This window comes from Salmo salar, chromosome ssa14 (genome assembly GCF_905237065.1).
Source record: "Salmo salar chromosome ssa14, Ssal_v3.1, whole genome shotgun sequence".
In the NCBI taxonomy this organism is placed as follows: Eukaryota; Metazoa; Chordata; class Actinopteri; order Salmoniformes; family Salmonidae; genus Salmo; species Salmo salar.
Genome location: NC_059455.1, coordinates 27,336,900 through 27,360,024, shown reverse-complemented (window position 1 = coordinate 27,360,024; position 23,125 = coordinate 27,336,900). Strand labels below are relative to the sequence as shown.

General features: G+C 42.7%; 1 protein-coding gene across 8 annotated transcripts in view; it reads right to left on the bottom strand.

The window, feature by feature from the left end:
• LOC106569186 (laminin subunit alpha-3) overlaps nt 1–23,125 on the bottom strand; it is a 117,702-nt gene that overhangs the window by 76,507 nt on the left and 18,070 nt on the right. For all 8 annotated transcript variants that reach the window (XR_006758779.1, XM_014140273.2, XM_014140270.2 and 5 more), the window contains 7 exons: nt 9,199–9,316; nt 7,744–7,862; nt 7,456–7,626; nt 6,605–6,702; nt 4,633–4,748; nt 2,516–2,634; nt 833–923 (listed from right to left, as the gene is read on the bottom strand). Coding sequence is in view for 7 of the 8 variants with exons in the window: in XM_014140273.2 (XP_013995748.2) it covers nt 833–923; nt 2,516–2,634; nt 4,633–4,748; nt 6,605–6,702; nt 7,456–7,626; nt 7,744–7,862; nt 9,199–9,316 (832 nt within the window). In the remaining variant the exon portion in view is untranslated. The remainder of the gene's footprint in view (nt 1–832; nt 924–2,515; nt 2,635–4,632; nt 4,749–6,604; nt 6,703–7,455; nt 7,627–7,743; nt 7,863–9,198; nt 9,317–23,125) is intronic.

Here is a 23,125-nt window from a genome sequence, read left to right as displayed (position 1 = left end):
CGGACATATCGAGTGCATAGAGGAGTTCTGTATCTATAATTCTTAAAATAATTGTTATGCTTTTTGTGAACGTTTATCGTGAGTAATTTAGTAAATTCACCGGCAGTGTTCGGTGGGAATGCTAGTCACATGCTAGTCACATGCTAATGTAAAAAGCTGGTTTCTGATATAAATATGAACTTGATTGAACAAAACATGCATGTATTGTATAACATAATGTCCTAGGAGTGTCATCTGATGAAGATCATCAAAGGTTAGTGCTGCATTTAGCTGTGGTTTGGGTTTATGTGACATTATATGCTAGCTTGAAAAATGGGTGTCTGATTATTTCTGGCTGGGTACTCTGCTGACATAATCTAATGTTTTGCTTTCGTTGTAAAGCCTTTTTGAAATCGGACAGTGTGGTTAGATTAACGAGAGTCTTGTCTTTAAAATGGTGTAAAATAGTCATATGTTTGAAAAATTGAAGTTTTTGCATTTTTGAGGTTTTTGAATAACGCGCCACGGGATTACACTGGCTGTTACGTAGGTGGGACGATTTGGTGCCACCTACCCTAGAGAGGTTAACTCTTTTTTGATTACTACATGATTCCAAATGGGTTATTTCAAGGTTTTGATTTCTTCACTATTATTCTACAATGTAGAAAATATTAAAAATAAAGAAAAACCCTTGAATAAGTAGGTGTGTCCAAACTTTTGACTGGTACTGTACTGCAACTAAATGCGATACGTTCACATCATTAGGCACTTAGGAAAAAAGGAAAACACTACGGCCATAGAGAAAGGAAAAACGGAGAAATACAGTTTGAAGAGAAGGAAGGGTCTCACTCACGTATACAGCCACTGTGAGACTGTGGAGGTACTCCATGGGGTCTGTAGAATCCATCAGCACAGAGCTCACAGTTCACCCCCGCCGTGTTGTGCTAGTGAGAGGGAAATAGACAGAGATATCAGACAAATGTCACACAACACACTCCTGTCCTGCTTTAGAATGAATGGAGTGATTGGGTCAGAGGGACACAATGTTTTGAAGGGCAACTAAGGTTCCTCTAAAGCAAGAAGAGAAAATGCTAAACTGTTTTCTAAAACTATAGATAAATGTTTGTATCAAACCCACCTTACAGTTGCTAATCTATCTGTTTGCATTTGGGACCTTATCTTCTTTCACACTGAGTGTGCATGCAGTGTAGATGGCTTGTTTTAACATGCTTCCTGCAAGGGTATTTTAGTCCCAAATGATAATAGTGCATCTCATAATTGTTTTTGAGAAACATTACTTTGTCTTGGGAGATTTAGTCAAAATGAACTGGCTGACATCTTGTTTGATTTGGAAGACATGCCAACTTTTGCACAGAGCGGGATTTATCTTCATGCCGTTTGCACAAGGAGTTTAATACAGAGAATACCCACCGTGTGTACGTTGACTTATAACTGATCCGTGCTTATTGACATTCCCATTACAGACCTCATTGCCTGCTCGTAGATCTGGGTCATGTTCAATAGGGCACAACATAGCAAAACGTTTTCCAATGGCACAGAAAACAATCTGTGTTTTTTTATTGGACAAATGCTGCTAACCGATCTGTGACCACTTGCTGTTGAACACAGATCGAGAGAGAGCTCGATTTGTTGTTTTGGAAAGTTTTGAGTCTATTGAAAATGTTTGGTTACTAGCTAGCTACCTTTCGAGTCTGGATCCCGCAACGCGGTTGGCATCAGTTACTGGGACCGCTACTATCTATCCAGTGATCCTGTCGACCAAGGCCGGGTCTGAGGAGCTTTTAGGGTAGCAGCTAGCGTAGCTGCTAGCTAGCTGCTTATCAAGCTAGCAAGGTTTTCATGAGGGGTTGAACGTAGCCCGGGACGCGGTTAGCCATTGTGGCTGGGACCATGAATTGTCTCGGGCTTGTGGCTGTCTAGACCCCTGCTGTTTGTTGTTGTTGTGACCTACTTGTTTTGTGTATGTACTGACATGTATGTGTAACTGATAGACACACAGACACACACACACACACACACACACACACACACACACACACACACACACACAGACACACACACACACACACTACATGTTAATGTTTTTAAATGTATGTAAATTGTAAACTATTTTGTCTGTAATGTCTTTTTCGCTTAATGTCGGACCACCGTAAGACTAGATCTCGCCTTTGGCGTCGGGTAATGGGGATCCTAATAAATCATATCAAATGCAGGTAGTGCCTAGTTTCACTCCATTCACTTCTGTTTTGTGCCTACTGAACACTAGGCATGCTCCCGGTTCATCTTAAAGGGCACCCACATGCATGCTATACATACCATACAAAATGCCAAATTACAATGTTGCATGTCACGCATAAAATCCAAAAGATGGGCATATATTGATGAGGATATCAAAATATAGTCTATGGCGCTTATCTCTCATGCGCAACCACACAGCACACACACACACACACACACACACACACACACACACACACACATATGAATCTATTCGGACCTGAAACGAACTTCATACCTGGCAGTTGATGCACACTCCTCCGCCGTTGTAACTGCCGAAGGTATCTAAACTTGCTGTCCTCTGCTCCACCTCTGGGTCATAATAACACTCAGTGGCATGTGAATGGCACTGGCAGGCTGTGGGAAAAACAGAAACAAACACACAAATCAGAGACACACGAAACAGACACACACAGACAGGTAAGAGTCAGTACTGTATTGTATATATTATATCTAGTTACTATCTGTTACTATCCATTACTATCCGTTCCAAAAAGTGCAACTATAAAGTCTATCGAGCTCAAAACGATTTGTTTTAATGTCGCATAGAGCTGTTTCTTTTTTTAAACAATCTTTTTATTAAGAGCTGTCATTTTATTGTGAGGAACTGCAGTTTTATCAGACATTGTTTCTGTTTTGTCCTCTGTTATGTGAGTTTTTTTAACAGGACTGTACTTCCTCTACTTTCTCCTGTAAAACCTCCTCCTAAATCTGCCCGGTTAATGTTTATGAATGGTTAGGGTGCATTTGTAATGTGAGTGTACTGATTGGATTACAGACTTCTCCCTTGCTATCTCTCTTTCGCTCTCTCTTGTTCTGCGGATGTAAAGTTGCAGGGTCAAGTTTCAGCATCTCCGACACAGGATCTTGTCAGCAGGCCAAGGCAATTTGGAACCAGCTGGCATTGGGACTGACTGGCTGGCTGTATAGAGTACAGCAGTAGTGGCGCTGGGCTAGCTACAGTAGACTGCATACAGTGCAGTTCATCACCACATACCACATGAGTAACGCCCTCAACAGTTTGCTGAGGACTCTTCCTAGTTCCAACACCATATCAGGGCATTTAGCACTGAAGCTAACGGTGGAGGAGATGGTGAAAGAATCATAAAGATAAGATATTGCTACCATGGAAAGGAAAAATACGTGTCTATTAGTGGAATTAACTCTTTAGAAATATCACCAGTTTACCTATTTGCTTATGGCCTTGCCTACACCTAGCAACTTGTTTTTTAAATTATATGAGCAAAAAATATACCATTTTATTTGGAACGGCAAGCCAGACAAAATTAAACAGGCCAATTTATTCAATGAATATGAGTTTGGAGGGCAGAAATGATTAAATATTAAAGTATTAGAGCTCTCACTAAAGGCTTCAGTCATACAAAAGTTATACTTAAATCCGCACTGGGTCTCCAGCAGATTAGTCAGAATGTCTCATTTCATGTTCAAGAATGGCCTTTTTCCCTTTATTCAAATTACAACCTTTCACTTTCAGTCACTTGAAAATGAAATAATCTCCAAAATATCGCAACTTTTAAAACAAGCCATAGAAAGTTGGTTGCAATTTCAGTTTAATCCACCAGCAAAAACAGAACAAATATTACAACAAATATTATGCTTAAACTCAAATACACTAATTGATAAAAAAGAAAACATTACTTTTGAAAAAAATTGTTAAATGATAGGACTAATAAATAATGCTGGTGGAGTTGTCACATATGCAGCTAACAAAAATATATGGAAATGTCTGCTCTACCCAAAATTACAACCAAATATTTGCATATATATCTGTGGCTCCGCTTTCCCATGACACTGAAAAACTCCTTTGTGACAAAGGAGAGATAGTAAACAACGGTCATATCCACATACCTAGTTAACAATATCGTGGCATCACAAACCAAACAATGCTGGCTTGGCAATTAGTTCTTTACACGTTGTACTTTTCAGCACAGTTCCAGTAATTATGTATTGTCATGGATGTGCAAGCAGGGCAGGCCAGTACAGCTTGGTTTGGCTTGGTTTGGCTCGGTTTGGCTCAGTAGTGTGAATAGAGAACAGATACAGCAGAGTGAGGGTGAAGCATGGCACTAACGTTGGGACACAGACCGAACAGTCAGAGAACAAAGAGAAGAGCTTGAGGATGGAGACTGACTAAGAGAGGAGGGTGACAATGGAGGGTGGCAAAGAGAGGAGAGTTGAGGGGAATAAAGCGAGGAGGGTAAGGGTGGAGAGTGGCAAAGACAGGAGGTGAGGATGGAGGGTGACAATGAGAGGAGTGTTGAGGGGAACAAACAGAGGAGGGTAAGGGTGGAGGGTGGCAAAGAGAGGAGAGTGATGGTGGAGGGTGGTACTCACGTTGGCACTCGTTGGGGCTGTCTGTCGTCGCCACCCGCCATGGCTTCTGGTTGAACCCTGGACAGCAACGGTCACATGACTCACCACAGGTGTTGTGTTTGCACTCGCACTGCAGCCTAAAGACAGGAGAAGAAAAGAAGAGACATCTGGGTTTCCTGCATCATTCTTTCACATTTATGACTCTCCAAGAACGGCGCCGGAGAGGGTGGCTGCGGTTTTAGGTGCTCCTAACCAACTGTGCTATTTTGTTACATTTTTTGCGTTGATTGTAACTTATCTTTTTACTTATTTTGTACATAATGTTGCTGCTACCGTCACTTATGACCAAAAATAACTTCTGGACATCAGCACAGCGATTACTCACCTCAAACTGGACGAAGATTTTTCTTTAACGAGTCTGACACGAAGGATATACTGCTTTCTCTGGAATGGGCCCAAATCGACATCATTTGCGTGAAGAAAATACAGAGAAAAAGGGGGCGGAGGTCGGCTGCCTTCTGAGAATTTGTACAACACCTAGTCCCCCTCAGGAGACTGAAAAGATTTGCCATGGGTCCTCAAATCCTCAAAAAGGTCTACAGCTGCACCATCGAGAGCATCCTGACTGGTTGCATCACCGCCTGGTATGGTAACTGCTCGACCTCCGATCGCAAGGCACTACAGAGAGTAGTGCGTATGGCCCAGTACATCAATGGGGCCAAGCTTCCTGCCATCCAAGACCTCTATACCAGGTGGTGTCAGAGGAAGGCCCAAAAAATTGCCAAGGACTCCAGCCACCCTAGTCATTGACTGTCCTCTCTGCTACCACATGGCAAGCGGTACCGGAGTGCCAAGTCTAGGTCAAAAAGGCTTCTTAACAACTTCTACCCCCAAGCCATAAGACTCTTGAACAGTTAATGAAATGGCTACCCGGACTATTTGCATTGTCCCCACCCTACCCTGCATTGTTACGCTGCTGCTACTCTCTGTTTATTATCCTTGCAGTGTCACTTTGCCTCTACCTACATGTACATATTACCTCAATTACCTCAACTAACCGATGGTCCCGCACATTGACTCTGTACAGGAACCCCCTGTATATTAGCCTCGCTACTATTATTTTATTGTTGCTCCTTAATTATTTGTTATATTTCTATTTTTCTTAACTGCATTGTTGGTTAAGGGCTTGTAAGTAAGCATTTCACTGTAAGGTCCACACCTGTTGTATTTGGATCATGTGAAAATAAAATGTAATTTCATTTTGAAGAGAGGATGTCATGTAGCCTACCTGTATATAATCAATATAGAGCATCTCTACTCAAAAGCATCTTCATGCAAGGTGTAAAACAGTCAAATAACTTCCAAAGTGAGTGAAGCCAATACAATGGATAGATCAGTCGTCACTATCAAACTGCAGGATGATGTCATTAACCCTTATTGTTTTCATTGCCGATAAAATACATCAGCTCTATAACAACATAATCTTGGCCTCTTGCCAACGGTTTACATCACACTTACAATTACTACTAATCAGTATAACTAAAATAACCGGTTGCCTTTTTACAATGGCAATGCCAGGAAACAAACAGATGAGGTCATTTCTATCAAACCACCAACTATCTCTTCAATCTCAGACGCAGATGCTCTAAGTTACACCAACAATTTCTTCAGTTTTAATCTCATCCCATACATTCCAGAACACCAACTGACTGAACACAACACATCCATTCAAACCTGTAAATGATGAATAAACAATCTACAAAAGAAGAGTTTATCATTCTGGATTACTCAATGAATCCTCTCCTCTTTCTTTTGGGAAACGTTTGCATACATAATACGCGTATTACAGTGAATGAATGATGGACAAATAATTCAATTGTAAGCATCAACAACAAGAAACTAAGTTAAAAATAAACAATGTTTTAGCTAGTCAAAAACAAGTGCATAGGCTTACAAATGTTACAGGTGAAGGTAAGAAAAGGGCTCAACTCACCGATTCGGGTTGCCTTGGTTACGTCCCCCACACACCTGTGCATGGCCGTGACAAACGCAGCGTCCCCCGACACTGATGTCTTTGATGCTGTAGTAATACTGTCAACAACACAGAGAGGGAACAACACCGTCAGAATATTTTAGCAGAACCAAAACAATCAGCTCTATTTGAAACACTCCATATCAACCTCACCTAAACAAACCCAGCCATAGTCTGGCACCGCAGCTGATCCGAGTCACATTGGGTTAACTGGTTTTTAGTCAAGGCCTAGGCGACAGACCCTCACTAGCATCATTTAAGATGCATTTATACAGGTGCAGTACCAGTCAGACGTTTGGACACACCTACTCATTCCAGGGTAACCAAAAAAGTAACCAAAGGAGTTAAATAAATCATCCAAACTATTTCATGTCTTCACTATTATTCTACAATGTAGAAAATAATACAAATACAGAAAAACCCTGGAATGAGTAGGTGTTTCCAAACTTTTGACTGGTACTGCACGCACGCACACACGCACACACGCACACGCTCCGGACATTGCTCGTCCTAATATTGATATATTTCTTAATTGCATAATTTTTTAATTGCATTTGTGTATATTGTTGTGAATTGTTAGATATTACTGCACTGTTAGAACTAGGAACACAAGCATTTCGCTACATTTGATTTGATGAGGCAGCAGGTAGGCTGCATATAACAGGTTGGTGTGAGATAATGTCATTGTGTTTTGTACTCTGCTGACGATGCATTCCTTGTTGAGTTGAGCTGTAATGAACTGAACTGAATTGATCTGAACTGTAAAGAACTGAATTGGGTGCCTGTCCTGCTGTTGTGTGACTCAGTCTCACCCTGCGTGTGACAGTGGGGTCCCTCTGGGCCTTGGAGATGAGGTGCCCCAACAGAGTGCTGGTCCTGAGGAAGTGCAGGCGGATGTTGGTGGCTTTGGTGAAATCTCTCAGCACTGGAGAATAGCTGAAGTTCTTAGAGCCCGGGCGACCGTTGACCAGAGACACCACAATCTGGACAACAACACAACATCACTCAGACACAAATATCCCCATCAATCTACAGAAGTAGTAGTCTTTTGGTACATTTCACAGGATTCAGCAATTCCCATTCCCAATTCAGTTTCTCACCTCTCCGTTCTCCAATGGGACAGTTTTAGAGTACTCTGTGGTGCAGATCTGGTCGTCATCTCCAACTATGCGTCCATTCGGTTGTTTGCCAAACCTCTCAATGCACTCCCTTTCAGAATCTGATATCAAGAACACAAAGAGTGGTCTGTCAACTACACAGGAGGCTGGTGGCCCCTTAATTGGAAGGAGGACGGGCTCATAGTAATGGATGGAACGGAATGTATGGAATGGTATCGAGCTCAAACACAATGTTTCCATGTGTTTTTATACCATTCCAATGACTCCATTCCAGTCATTATTATGAGCTGTCCTCCCCTCAGCAGCCTCCTGTGGTCAAATACCATCATCTCTCTATCAGGGGCCCACCATGACAGGCCTTGGTGGTTATTTGTCTAAAATACTTTCTTCATCATATTCTTCACCTGCATCTTTTGCCTCTGATCTTATCCATCACTATTAGAAGAAAAAAAGCATGTAGCCTTGTCTGAGCCAGAACGGCCCATAGGGTCTATATCCTGTTTTTGTAGCATGAGGCAGCTTGATGTACGAGTACACCCCCTGGAGAGGACGCCAGTCTATTGCAGGGCCTTGACTGTAACCCTGAATCGAAATTGGAATGTTGAAAATTGAAAAATCGTTGCTATTTTTGTGAAGATACATCTACTGAATACCAAGAATTAAGACTATTAAATACATAGAGCCAGGAGTGTATGAATCTTCGAGAGAGAGAAAACCCTAAACTGAAATTCAAAGCTGTTTCTGCTGGGAAGGTGTGTGTGCTCACACAGGTGCCTCACAGGGACTGGACATGTCTTCACTTTGAGAGCAGGCTGGTGAGTCTGTGTAGGCCAGGGGGCGGTATATAGCAGAGAGTAGACCTACTGACTGGATCATATATGTATCATAAGTCACTCATAAACTAAGCTCTTTGCACTTATGGTTAAGTATTAGTATTACAGCTCTGTAGAACAGCACGTTTTGGGCTTCACAAATCTTTTACGAAGACATTTCATCACAATATGAGATTTTCATATGTGTGGGAATGTTTGCCAATTCCCTCTAGTCTGCATTAAGCAGCAACACATCTGAATTTCAAGGAATGTGAAAAAACATGTACTGGACGATAGGTCATCTTCATGATCCAATAACGCTGTTTTCAACTGTTTCAAAAGTTTTCAAGTTAGGGCGGCAGGTAGCCTAGCCTGGGCCAGTAATCAAAAGGTTGCTGGTTCGAATCCCAGAGACACCTAGGTTATAAATCTGCCGATGTGCCCTTGAGCAAAGTACTTAACCCTAATTGATCCTGTAAGTCTCTCTGGATAAGAGCGTCTGCCTAATGACTCAAATATAAATGTCAGTCCTGCCCAACCAAGAGCCTTGAAAAGCACAAGCATGATACACAAATGTGTATACTGTGCACATGGTATGAATTGGAAAAGAAACAGCAACACTTACGAGCAAAGTACTGCCATGAAGTGTATGTTTTCCCATGATCCAGGGAACGCTCCAGGACCCACAGGTCAGGCCGCGGGGCGTTGGCAAACTTGATCAGGACGTAGGCCACATGGAAGAGCTGTAAACAAGATTAACACAAAGAGTACAGCAGTGTAAAACAAAGGGCTACAAACAAGTTGTTAATGGATTCTGGCAGTAGAAGTTGTTGGTTCAAAACGCTGTGGTTTCCTGTGCCTTGGTCCACTAACACCAGCTCAGTCTTGGCAGACGGCTCAGCCTCAGACAATACTCCATTTCCTTTCACGTGAAGGCTAGAGCACAATCACTTCAACAACAATAATCTGCTCGACCTGTACCTCCTCCGGCTAGCGAAAACCACCACAGCCTAATGCCCTGAAATCTGCTGGCTTAGCCGTTGGGTCAAACGTTCTAATCAAATTCTGTGTCTGCTTTCCTTCCTTTTTAATAACAGTTGACTTGAAACTTGTATTTCTCATATCACAACCATGTGGCCCTCAAGTGCTCATATAGTGTGGTACAGTAAAATACAACCATTGGAAATTATTATCGGCTCAATGAGACCTGTGTTGAGATTGGATGGAACTGCTGCAGGTGCTTCTGAAACACCCATCCTCCATGTCCTCTGGAGAGAGATTTCTCCCTTCAAAAAACACAGGCTTTACAAGACCACCGGATGATGATGATGATGATGATGATGATGATGATTGTTCCCCAGTGTACACTACCCTTTCTCTACGACCCTCACGGCTGTTTCCACACTCAATGTTCCTCTCTCGCCATCATCATCATCAGGGCTCAAGAGTGGGTTGCTTCAGTTCGATTACATAGAATTGAAAAGCTGCTTTTTTTTTCAACAGTCAAAGCCATCTTTGTGGTGGTTGCCATGGAGCTTGCACGGCTCGGAATTAGAACTTATGACATCAGACCACACAGAAGTGGCAATTGCAGTGTAAACAAACACACCTGACCACCCCACCCTCACTTTTCTGCTTTTAAGGCTGCAAGCTAAAATTATTTCCAAAAGATTTCATTATTAGCAGAGATCCTAAAACATGAGAGAGAAACATAAAAGACCATGCACACATGAGCTTGACATACTGCAAGAAAACTGTATCTAACAAAGAACATGATCTTCAAAAAGAATGGCCCTGCTTTAAAACTGTCTGCTTTTGGCAGAGTTGAAAAGGATAAAGGCAGGCCCACACTAGTCTGGGATCATTCAGAGTCTCCAAAACCCCAGCATGCTTTTGTGATTGGAGTTAAAGTTCTCCGTCTCCCTTTGTCTCTCCTTGCACGAGGAAGAGCTGTGCTAATAGTGATATCAAAGCAAAGCAAACTCTTGGCCGAGGAGTCTGAGACTTGTCAACCAGGCTCCACAATTAACTTGGAAGGATTGCATCCCCCCACCTTGAGAAATGACCAGTAGTTAATTTGGATTTGATTGATCTGAGGAAGGTTCAGGGGGTCAGATAGTATGTTGAGCCTGGTCTTGTCTTGCCAAGTCAACACACATAAACCATTACAGAACACTCCAAGCAGCTGGTCAAAACCTCTGCTTTCAACAAGTAGCCTAGATAAGTGTGCAAAGATCTAAGTTTAGAAGCAAAATGAATGGAGTGGAAGTCTTAAAGACAATGATTTGTGCGCAATCTTATAGCTCTTGTCTTAACCCCGTTGGCAAACACCCTGTTCTGACCTCTATTGCTCATGGGAGTGTCTCAAAGCTAATCAGAGAACACTTCCACCCACCATGCTACAGGATACACAAGGAACAAAAATATATAATCTGAGATTCTGAGTACACAAACAAAACGTAGGCTGCATATTGTCAGACCTAAAAACAGACACAAGGCAAAGTCTTGGCTGAGAGCTGAGAGGTTGCTATCAATAGACTGGGTTTGTTGAAGAGGAAGGAGCAGGAAGATGTTGGTTTACACGCGTTGGGATGCGATGATGGTGGGACTGGGATGGGGGGGTGGCCAGAGACGTGTCGACTGGCATGTGGGCCTGTTTCAGATTCCTGCCATGCCGTCACATTTCTCCCCCCTCTCCCCCCATGTCACCATGCCAGGGCATGCCACTGCTTTCAGGAACCTGTCCCTGACAAGTGGCACACAACAGCGACAATCTTCTAGGCCAGAGGAACGCAGCTCACACATAAAACAGAGACCAAACATAAATAAGTGAGATTAAAAATACCTGCCACAAACTGATTCTCTAGTAACTACCTATGAAATATCCCTAAAGTCCAACAAAAATCACAAAATGATGTAATCAAAAATAAAAAAGTGAACTCTTCTTTCTTTGTACAGGTATAAAACATGAATTACTTCATAGAATAAAAGCAAATCCTATCTGTGGATTGGCATCAGGGTTGGGCTCAATTCAGAATTTTGGAATTGAATCACGGAATCAGTAGGCTATTAAACAAACATTCAAACAGAAGCAGGATCGGTCTTATTTCTGTAGAGATATATATATATACTGCTCAAAAAAATAAAGGGAACACTTAAACAACACATCCTAGATCTGAATGAAATAAATAATCTTATTAAATACTTTTTTCTTTACATAGTTGAATGTGCTGACAACAAAATCACATAAAAATAATCAATGGAAATCCAATTTATCAACCCATGGAGGTCTGGATTTGGAGTCACACTCAAAATTAAAGTGGAAAACCACACTACAGGCTGATCCAACTTTGATGTAATGTCCTTAAAACAAGTCAAAATGAGGCTCGGTAGTGTGGGTGGCCTCCACGTGCCTGTATGACCTCCCTACAACGCCTGGGCATGCTCCTGATGAGGTGGCGGATGGTCTCCTGAGGGATCTCCTCCCAGACCTGGACTAAAGCATCCGCCAACTCCTGGACAGTCTGTGGTGCAACGTGGCGTTGGTGGATGGAGCGAGACATGATGTCCCAGATGTGCTCAATTGGATTCAGGTCTGGGAAACGGGCGGGCCAGTCCATAGCATCAATGCCTTCCTCTTGCAGGAACTGCTGACACACTCCAGCCACATGAGGTCTAGCATTGTCTTGCATTAGGAGAAACCCAGGGCCAACCGCACCAGCATATGGTCTCACAAGGGGTCTGAGGATCTCATCTCGGTACCTAATGGCAGTCAGGCTACTTCTGGCGAGCACATGGAGGGCTGTGCGGCCCCCCAAAGAAATGCCACCCCACACCATGACTGACCCACCGCCAAAACGGTCATGCTGGAGGATGTTGCAGGCAGCAGAACGTTCTCCACGGCGTCTCCAGACTCTGTCACATCTGTCACGTGCTCAGTGTGAACCTGCTTTCATCTGTGAAGAGCACCGTGCGCCAGTGGCGAATTTGCCAATCTTGGTGTTCTCTGGCAAATGCCAAACATCCTGCACGGTGTTGGGCTGTAAGCACAACCCCCATCTGTGGACGTCGGGCCCTCATACCACCCTCATGGAGTCTGTTTCTGACCGTTTGAGCAGACACATGCACATTTGTGGCCTGCTGGAGGTCATTTTGCAGGGCTCTGGCAGTGCTTCTCCTGCTCCTCCTTGCCCAAAGGCGGAGGTAGCGGTCCTGCTGCTGGGTTGTTGCCCTCCTACGGCCTCCTCCACATCTCCTGATGTACTGGCCTGTCTCCTGGTAGCGCCTCCATGCTCTGGACACTACGCTGACAGACACAGCAAACCTTCTTGCCACAGTTCGCATTGATGTGCCATCCTGGATGAGCTGCACTACCTGAGCCACTTGTGTGGGTTGTAGACTCCGTCTCATGCTACCACTATAGTGAAAGCACCGCCAGCATTCAAAAGTGACCAAAACATCAGCCAGGAAGCATAGGAACTGAGAAGTGGTCTGTGGTCCCCACCTGCAGAACCACTCCTTTATTGGGGGTGTCTTGCTAATTGCCTATAATTTCCACCTGTTGTCTATTCCATTTGCACAACAGCATGTGAAATGTATTGTCAATCAGTGTTGCTTCCTAAGTGGACAGTTTGATTTCACAGAAGTGTGATTGACTTGGAGTTACATTGTGTTGTTTAAGTGTTCCCTTTATTTTTTTGAGCAGTATATATATATATATATATATATATATATATATATTTCACATGCACATATATATATATATATGGATGATTTATAAAGCCAGGGACATTTAACAGTTAGGCTATTGATTATAGACCTAATTAAGTTGGCGTTTCCTCTCTCCTCAATTTTCTTAGACAATTAAGGCAAGTGCTGTTTTCTCATCTCCTAACTCCGCTGCTGCCTGCGACACATAGTTCTCAAAACCAATATGCTGGTTAACTTTACTAATATGCATATACTGTAGCAACATGGTCTAGGAAAAGGCACCAATTCAACAGCACACTGATGTGTTTCAGAACCGCGGACAGCGACCGCTATCCAACCTGGGAGAAACGCATGTTATAAAATAATATAATTTTTTATTAGTGTTGCACCTTTGTTCTTACGTAATATAACCCTATACAACTTCAGTAGCACATGTCTTAGTGATGGACTGTGCCATCCCCATGACCTCCACAATGGATTAGTCCACTAAGACTGGCATGAATCAGACAGGTGTCTTGTACTAAAGAAATCTCGGATGACCAACAGCCTATCGACCAAACAATCAAACAAAAAACCAATGAGGTATAAAGAACTCGAGTCTGACCGTTGTTTTTTAGATAATCTACTCACGTTCGCATATGCCAATTCATGGACTGTCTATAAATGGGTTGCATTCGGTTTTGACGGACCAACATCGCATTCGTGTCATCATGTCATCCAAAAACATGGCAGACATTGGGTGAATATAAAATGTTAATATCTTCGGCTGAGTGATGAAGAAAAAAAAACTGCCTCAGCAACAATTATTTGAATTTTTCTATGTATTTTTGGTGCACAAATATTACAACTAAAGTGTCTTATTAGGAATTTTCTAATCTGACTTCTCTATGTGGTCGTCTATGGAAATAGTCTTTCTGAGCCAGGCATCACTTAAACTGCAGTACTGAAGCAAGACTGTAGGAGCAGTTGAAACCGTGCTTCTAGAACTGAACCCTGGCCCCTTGCATTCAACCAGAGAGGAAGAGGCGAAGCGAGAGGGGAAACTCAGTCCAAAATCTGTCTCCTCCAGCATGTGGTGTTTTTTAGTTTTTCACCCACCAAGCAATCAGGTTTTGTTTTGAGGTCAATGAGAGAGTGTTGAATTTAGTCAACAAAAAACACAATGGTTTATTTGCAACATGAGGCTAATTTGATAGAATAGAAGTTTCGTAAGGCTTAGGTTGTTACGAGTGTACTGATATAAGTAGGACACGTGACATCCTGGCAATGTTGATAAAAAACACTTTATATTGGAGTTGCGCCTGGGGTTGTGCCTGTTGTTCACAGGACTATCTGCCCTCTCAATGGCTAGAATTGTCCCACCCGATCTCACCTCCTCCCAATGAGGACATGTATTTCCATTGTTAGAGTGGCAACTCGAACATCTGGTCAATCAATATAATGGATAATCTGTGATTCATGAGTTGAAATTAAATTTAAACTGGCCACACCCCACAGGATGTAGAATTTGAATATGAGTTTGAGTGACGGGAAGTAGAATTTTAAAGAAATTCCACTCAGTCATAGAACATGAGAGTTTCATTCAATCTGACAGGACACATTTCCAGATACCAAAGAATATATAACTTTTGTCTGAAAACAATGTTCATATACTCTTTTAACCTTAGTGCTTAGAATAGCAAATTATATTTCCACCAACCATGTAATTTGTTTTGCTTCTTTTTGAAGGCCTCAGGGTCAACTTGAGGATGTCATGCATTCTGAAAAAGGGATTGAAAAATCGCATACACTTTTTTCTTTACCTGATCATTCATTTTAAGAGTTTGCCCTGAAAATCAATTGTTTCAACAATAGTTTATATGCATGTACAGTACCAGTCCAAATTTTGGACACACCTACTCATTCAAGGGTTTTTCTTTATTTTTACTATTTTCTACATTGTAGAATAATAGTGAAGACATCAACATTATGAAATAACACATATGGAATCATGTAGTAACCAAAAAAAGTGTTAAACAAATCAAAATATATTTTAGATGGAATCATGTAGTAACCAAAAATATATTTTAGATTTTAGATTCTTCAAAGTAGCCACCCTTTCCTTTGATGGCACACTCTTTGCATTCTCTCAACCATGTTCATGAGGAATGCTTTTCCAACAGTCTTGAAGGAGTTCCCACATATGCTGAGCACTTGTTGACTGCTTTTCCTTCACTCTGCAGTCCAACTAATCTCAAACCATCTCAATTGGGTTGAGGTCGGGTGATTGTGGAGGCCAGGTCATCTGATGCAGCACCATCACTCTCCTTCTTGGTCAAATAGCCCTTACACAGCCTGGAGGTGTGTTTGAAGTCATTGTCTTGTTGAAAAACAAATGATAGTCCCACTAAGCGCAAACCAGATGGGATGGCGTACCGCTACAGAATGCTGTAGTAGCCATGCTGGTTAACTTGTTATGGATAGGGGGCAGTATTTTCACGGCCGGATAAAAAACGTACCCGATTTAATCTGATTATTACTCCTGCCCAGAAACTAGAATATGCATATAATTATTAGCTTTGGATAGAAAACACTCCAAAGTTTCTAAAACTGTTTGAATGGTGTCTGTGAGTATAACAGAACTCATTTGGCAGGCCAAAACCTGAGAAGATTCCTTACAGGAAGTGCCCTCTCTGACCATTTCTTGGCCTTCTACACTCTCTTTATTGAAAACTGAGGATCTCTGCTGTAACGTGACACTTCCTACGGCTCCCATAGGCTCTCAGAAGGCGGCAAAACGTTGAATGATGACTTTGCAGGCCATGGCTGAAAAACAGTAGCGCATTTGGATAGTGGTCGATCAGAGAACAATGATAAAGGGGGCGCGTGCACGAGCCGACACCATGTTTTTATTTTTTCGTCTTTGAACGAAAACAGGGTTTCCCGGTCGGAATATTATCGCTTTCTTACGAGAAAAATCGCATAAAAATTGATTTTAAACAGCGGTTGACATGCTTCGAAGTACGGTAATGGAATATTTCGAATTTTTTTGTCACGAAACGCGTCGGGCGCGTCACCCTTCGGATAGTGTCTTGAACGCACGAACAAAACGCCGCTATTTGGATATAACTATGGATTATTTGCAACCAAACCAACTTTTGTTATTGAAGTAGAAGTCCTGGGAGTGCATTCTGACGAAGAACAGCAAAGGTAATCCAATGTTTCTTATAGTAAATCTGAGTTTGATGAGGGCCAAACTTGGTGGGTGTCAAAATAGCTAGCCTGTGATGGCGAGCTATCTACTCAGAATATTGCAAAATGTGCTTTCACCGAAAAGCTATTTTAAAATCGGACATAGCGATTGCATAAAGGACTTCTGTATCTATAATTCTTAAAATAATTGTTATGTTTTTTGTGAACGTTTATCGTGAGTAATTTAGTAAATTCACCGGAAGTTTCGGTGGGTATGCTAGTTCTGAATGTCACATGCTAATGTAAAAAGCTGTTTTTTGATATAAATATGAACTTGATTGAACAAAACATGCATGTATTGTATAACATAATGTCCTAGGAGTGTCATCTGATGAAGATCAAAGGTTAGTGCTGCATTTAGCTGTGGTTTTGTTTTTTGTGACATTATATGCTAGCTTGAAAAATGGGTGTCTGATTATTTCTGGCTGGGTACTCTGCTGACATAATCTAATGTTTTGCTTTCGCTGTAAAGCCTTTTTGAAATCGGACAGTGTGGTTAGATAAAGGAGAGTCTTGTCTTTAAAATGGTGTAAAATAGTCATATGTTTGAAAATTGGAAGTTTTCGGATTTACGAGGACTTTGTATTTCGCGCCACGCCCATCATTGGATATTGGAGCAGGTGTTCCGCTAGCGGAACGTCTAGATGTAAGAGGTTTGAAGTGTGCCTTGAATTCTAAATAAATCACTGAGAGCGTGACCAGCAAAGCACCCCCATACCATCACACCTCCTCCTCCATGCTTCACGGTGGGAACCACACATGCGGAGATCATCATGTCTCACAAAGACAAGGCGGTTAGAACCAAAAATCTCCAATTTGGACTCATCAGACCAAAGCACAGATTTCCACCGGTCTAATGTCCGTTGCTCGTGTTTCTTGGCCCAAGCAAGTCTCTTCTTATTATTGGTGTCCTTTAATAGTGGTTTCTTTGCAGCAATTCGAAAATGAAGGCCTGATTCATGCAGTCTCCTCTGAACAGTTGATGTTGATATGTGTCTGTTACTTGAACTCCGTGAAGCATTTTTTTGGGCTGCAATTTCTGAGGCTGGTAACTCTAATGAACTCTGCAGCAAAGGTAACTTTGTGTCTTCCTTTCCTGTGGGGGTCCTCATGAGAGCCAGTTTCATCATAGTGCTTGATGGTTTTTATGACTGACTGACTTTATTGTCTTAAAGTAATGATGGACTGTCATTTCTCTTTGCTTATTTGAGCTGTTCTTGCCATAATATGGACTTGGTCTTTTACCAAATAGGGATATCTCTGTATACCACCCCTACCTTGTCAAAACACAACTGATTGGCTCAAACGCATACTTCCGGCGACGACAGAGATGGCCGCCTCGCTTCGCATTCCTAGGAAACGATGCAGTATTTCGTTTTTTTATGTAATATTTCTTACATTGTTACCCCAGGAAATCTTAAGTTTTATTACATACAGCCGGGAGGAACTATTGGATATAAGAGCAACATCAACTTACCAACATTACGACCAGGAATAAGACTTTCCCGAGGCGGATCCTGTTTGGTCCACCACCCAGGGCAATGGATCGGATCCCAGCCGGTGACCCAAAACAACGGCGCCGCAGAAGGTGCAGACGGAGCTGTCTTCTGGTCAGGCTCTGTAGACGGGCACATCGCGCACCGCTCCCGAGTATACTACTCGCCAATGTCCAGTCTCTTGACAACAAGGTAGATGAAATCCAAGCAAGGGTTGCATTCGATCACGTGGACTGGGATATGTTTGCTCTTTGTTTCAAGGAAACATGGCTCACTCGGGATACGTTATCAGAGTCGGTACAGCCACCTGGCATCGCGCTGACAGAAACAAACATCTCTCTGGTAAGAAGAAGGGCGGGGGTGTATGCCTTATGATTAACAAGACGTGGTGTGATCATAACAACATACAGGAACTCAAGTCCTTTTGTTCACCTGACCTAGAATTCCTTACAATCAAATGCCGTCTGCATTATCTACCAAGAGAATTGTCTTCGATTATAATCACAGTCGTGTATATCCCCCCGCAAGCAGACACCTCGACCGCCCTGAAAGAACTTAATTGGACTCTATGTAAACTGGAAACCACATATCCTGAGGCTGCATTTATTGTAGCTGGGGATTTTAACAAGGCTAATGTGAAAACAAGGCTCCCTAAATTTTATCAGCATATCGAATGCGCGACCCGGGCTGGTAAAACCCTGGATCATTGTTACTCTAACTTCAGCGATGCATACAAAGTCCTCCCCCGCCCTCCTTTCGGAAAATCTGACCACGACTCCATTTTGTTTTTTCCCAGCCTATAGACAGAACTAAAACAGGAAACGCCCATGCTCAGGTCTGTTCAAAGCTGGTCCAACCAATCGGATTTCACGCTTCAAGATTGCTTCGATCACGTGGACTGGGATATGTTCCGCATAGCGTCGGACAATAACATTGATGAATACACTGATTAGGTGAGCGAGTTTATTAGCAAGTGCATCGGTGATGTTGTACCCACAGCGACTATCAAAACCTTCCCCAACCAGAAATCATGGATTGATGGCAGCATTCGCGCAAAACTGAAAGCGCGAACCACTGCTAATAATCAGGGCAAGGCGACCAGAAACATGACCGAATACAAACAGTGTAGCTATTCCCTCCGCAAGGCAATCAAACAAGCTAAGCATCAGTATAGAGACAAAGTAGAGTCGCAATTCAACAGCCCAGCCCCGTCGCGGACCATGATGTCTTGCTCCCAGACAAACTAAACAACTTCTTTGCTCGCTTTGAAGACAATACAGTGCCACCGACACGGCCCGCTACCAAAACCTGCGGGCTCTCCTTCACTGCAGCCAAAGTGAGTAAAACATTTAAAAGTGTTAACCCTCGCAGGGCTGCCGGCCCAGACGGCATCCCTAGCCGCGTCCTCAGAGCATGCGCAGACCAGCTGGCTGGTGTGTTTACGGACACATTCAATCAATCCCTATCCCAGTCTGCTGTTCCCACATGCTTCAAGAGGGCCACCATTGTTCCTGTTCCCAAAAAAGCTATGGTAACTGATCTAAATGACTATTGCCCCGTAGCACTCACTTCCGTCATCATGAAGTGCTTTGAGAGACTAGTCAAGGACCATATCACCTCCACCCTACCTGACACCCTAGACCCATTCCAATTTGCTTACCGCCCCAATAGGTCCACTGACGACGCAATCGCAATCACACTGCACACTGCCCTAACCCATCTGGACAAGAGGAATACCTATGTAAGAATGCTGTTCATCGACTACAGCTCAGCATTTAACACCATAGTACCCTCCAAACTCGTCATTAAGCTCGAGACCCTGGGTCTCGACCCCGCCCTGTGCAACTGGGTCCTGGACTTTCTGACGGGACGCCCCCAGGTGGTGAGGGTAGGAAACAACATCTCCTCCCCGCTGATCCTCAACACTGGGGCCCCACAAGGGTGCGTTCTCAGCCCTCTCCTGTACTCCCTGTTCACCCATGACTGCGTGGCCATGCACGCCTCCAATTGAATCATCAAGTTTGCAGATGACACTACTGTGGTAGGCTTGATTACCAACATCAACGAGACGGCCTACAGGGAGGAGGTGAGGGCCCTCGGAGTGTGGTGTCAGGTAAATAACCTCACACTCAACGTCAACAAAACAAAGGAGATGATCGTGGACTTCAGGAAACAGCAGAGGGAGCACCCCCCTATCCACATCAACAGGACAGTAGCGAAGAAGGTGGAAAGTTTTAAGTTCCTTGGCGTACACATCATGGACAAACTGAAATGGTCCACCCACACAGACAGTGTGGTGAAGAAGGCGCAATAGCGCCTCTTCAACCTCCGGAGGCTGAAGAAATTTGGCTTGTCACCAAAAACACTCACAAACTTTTACAGATGCACAATCGAGAGCATCCTGTCGGGCTGTATCACCGCCTGGTACGGCAACTGCTCCACCCACAACCGGAAGGCTCTCCAGAGGGTAGTGAGGTCTGCACAACGCATCACCGGGGGCAAACTACCTGCCCCCCAGGACACCTACACCACCCGATGTCACAGGAAGGCCAAAAAGATCATCAAGGACAACAACCACCCGTGCCACTGACTGTTCATCCCGCTATCATCCACAAGACGAGGTCAGGACAGGTGCATCAAAGCTGGGACCGAGAGACTGAAAAACAGCTTATATCTCAAGGCCATCAGACTGTTAAACAGCCATCACTAACATTGAGTCGCTGCTGCCAACATACTGACTCAAATCTCTAGCCACTTTAATAATTAAAAATTGGATGTAATAAATGTATCACTAGTCACTTTAAACTATGCCACTTTATATAATGTTTACATACCCTACATTACTCATCTCATATGTATATACTGAATTCTATACCATCTACTGCATCTTGCCTATGCCGTTCGGCTATCGCTCATCCATATATGTTTATGTACATATTCTTATTCATTCCTTTACACTTGTGTGTATAAGGTAGTTGTTGTGAAATTGTTAGAGTACTTATTAGATATTACTGCATGGTCGGAACTAGAAGCACAAGCATTTCGCTACACTCGCGTTAACATCTGCTAACCATGTGTATGTGACAAATAGAATTTGATTTGATCTGAATTCCACAAATGAACTTTTAACAAGGCACACCTGTTAATTGAAATGCATTCCAGGTGACTACCTCATGAAGCTGGTTGAGAGAATGCCAAGAGTGTGCAAAGCTGTCATCAAGGCAAAGGGTGGCTACTTTGAAGAATAAATTATAAAATATATTTTGATTTGTTTATCACTTTTTTGATTACTACATGATTCCATAAGTGTTATTTCATAGTTTTGATGTCTTCACTATTATTACAAAATGTAGAAAATAGTAAAAATAAAGAAAAACCCTTGAATGAGTAGGTGTGTCCAAACTTTTGACTGGTACTGTATATAACAACATATTTGATGTTTATCTACAATATATTTGTATAGACTACACCTAATATAAAATAGAATCACTGAATTCAATTCTATTTCCTTTAATTGAAATTGCAATTCTGTATCCTGTTTACTACTTCAATTCAAATTCAAGATTTGGAATTTGAGGCATTCTCAATTCCATTATCAATTGAGCCAAACCCTGATTGGCATGAAAACCATGATGACTGAACCTCACAACAAACCAACCCTTCAGAAAGACTGAGAACATGAGTTAGGTCTAGCGGCTGAGGCTGCTGCCTCAAACACACAAACAGTACACAGTATGTGCCCTTACCTGTGCTACCTGTGTGGGATCGAATCCCGGCCCCACTGGCCTTCTTAAAACAAGTATTTTCCCTCTGTCTCTCTCTCCCCTATTAATAAAACAATAAAATATGAAAGGACAGAGTGTATAATCCATAAAGAAAAAAAATAATGACTGAGAAAAAGCTTAGAGACAAGCTGTCAGAAGAATACAACTGTCTCCTGGCAGACAGAAAGAGAGCGAGAGAACAAGAGAGAGAGAATGGCCTGGCCTGGCAGTGCTCTGTTCTTTTCTGTCTCAGGGCTGTTTCCATCCCCCCGTCCTGCCAGTCTAAATATTCATACTTGACTTATATCCAGCACTTTCTGTTTGGAACAGCCTGAAATATCTTGGTGACATGATAACAGTCCCAGTCCAGACTCCTGGTATGTGCTGCAAAGACATGAAGCAGAATTGAAAAGACAAGCCCTGTGAACAATAAAACTCAACATGAACCGGGATATTGGTCTTATTCATCATAACACTTGAAGTGATCTCCACCCGAAATCTAAAGGCCTGGGCCATAGGAATAGGAGTGTTAGTCATATCTATGGAGGACGATGGGTGTGGAGGGTCAAAAAGGTTGAGTTGTCACATCTCACTCCTCCAGCTCTTAGCACCAGTCCAAATTCCTGCCGGTGACCCGCATAAACAAGCCATATACACAGGGCGTTAAGTTTCCAGATCTCTCATCTAAACTCCAGTTATCACCCCAGAGAATAGAGCAGGCAGATGCCTCAGCAACCTCCCACCATAACACCGTTCTCACCATCACGCCCCAGTGTTGTCACCTTCCTCTCACTGCATGTTTACTGAGTGTTCGCACCATCATGCCTAGGCTTGGGCGGTATACCGTAAATACCGTATACTAGGGTATTTGGAAAAAGACAGAAAGGTTTTTCAACAACGTCAATACCATCAAAACTATTTATTTGAAGTTTTTCAATAAAATTACAATATTTGTAGCTACTTTTTAAGTTAATACCGGCAGTCAACTTGGGCAATACATCAGGAGATGAAGCAGATTGCGTTCTTCATTTCACCTGTTACATTATTTTACAATATGAAGCTTATCGTAGTTCCCCAGAACAGTTGAGTCAGTCACGTGTTTGTTTGTAAATAGCAGACGCCGGGAGCTGGTGAGTCCATAGTAGTCTATATTTATCAGCGAGTCTCTGTTGTGTGGTGCACATGAGGTGATGAAGTTACACTTGTATTCTCTCGTTCACTTTCACTTGTAAATGTCCACACTCACCGAAAATGACATTCGGTAGCTACTAGCTATGCTTGTATAACTTTATGAGCTGGATTTGCCTGTCTTTACAATTAGTTTATGTTCGTTTTCGCTCGTTAGCATTTA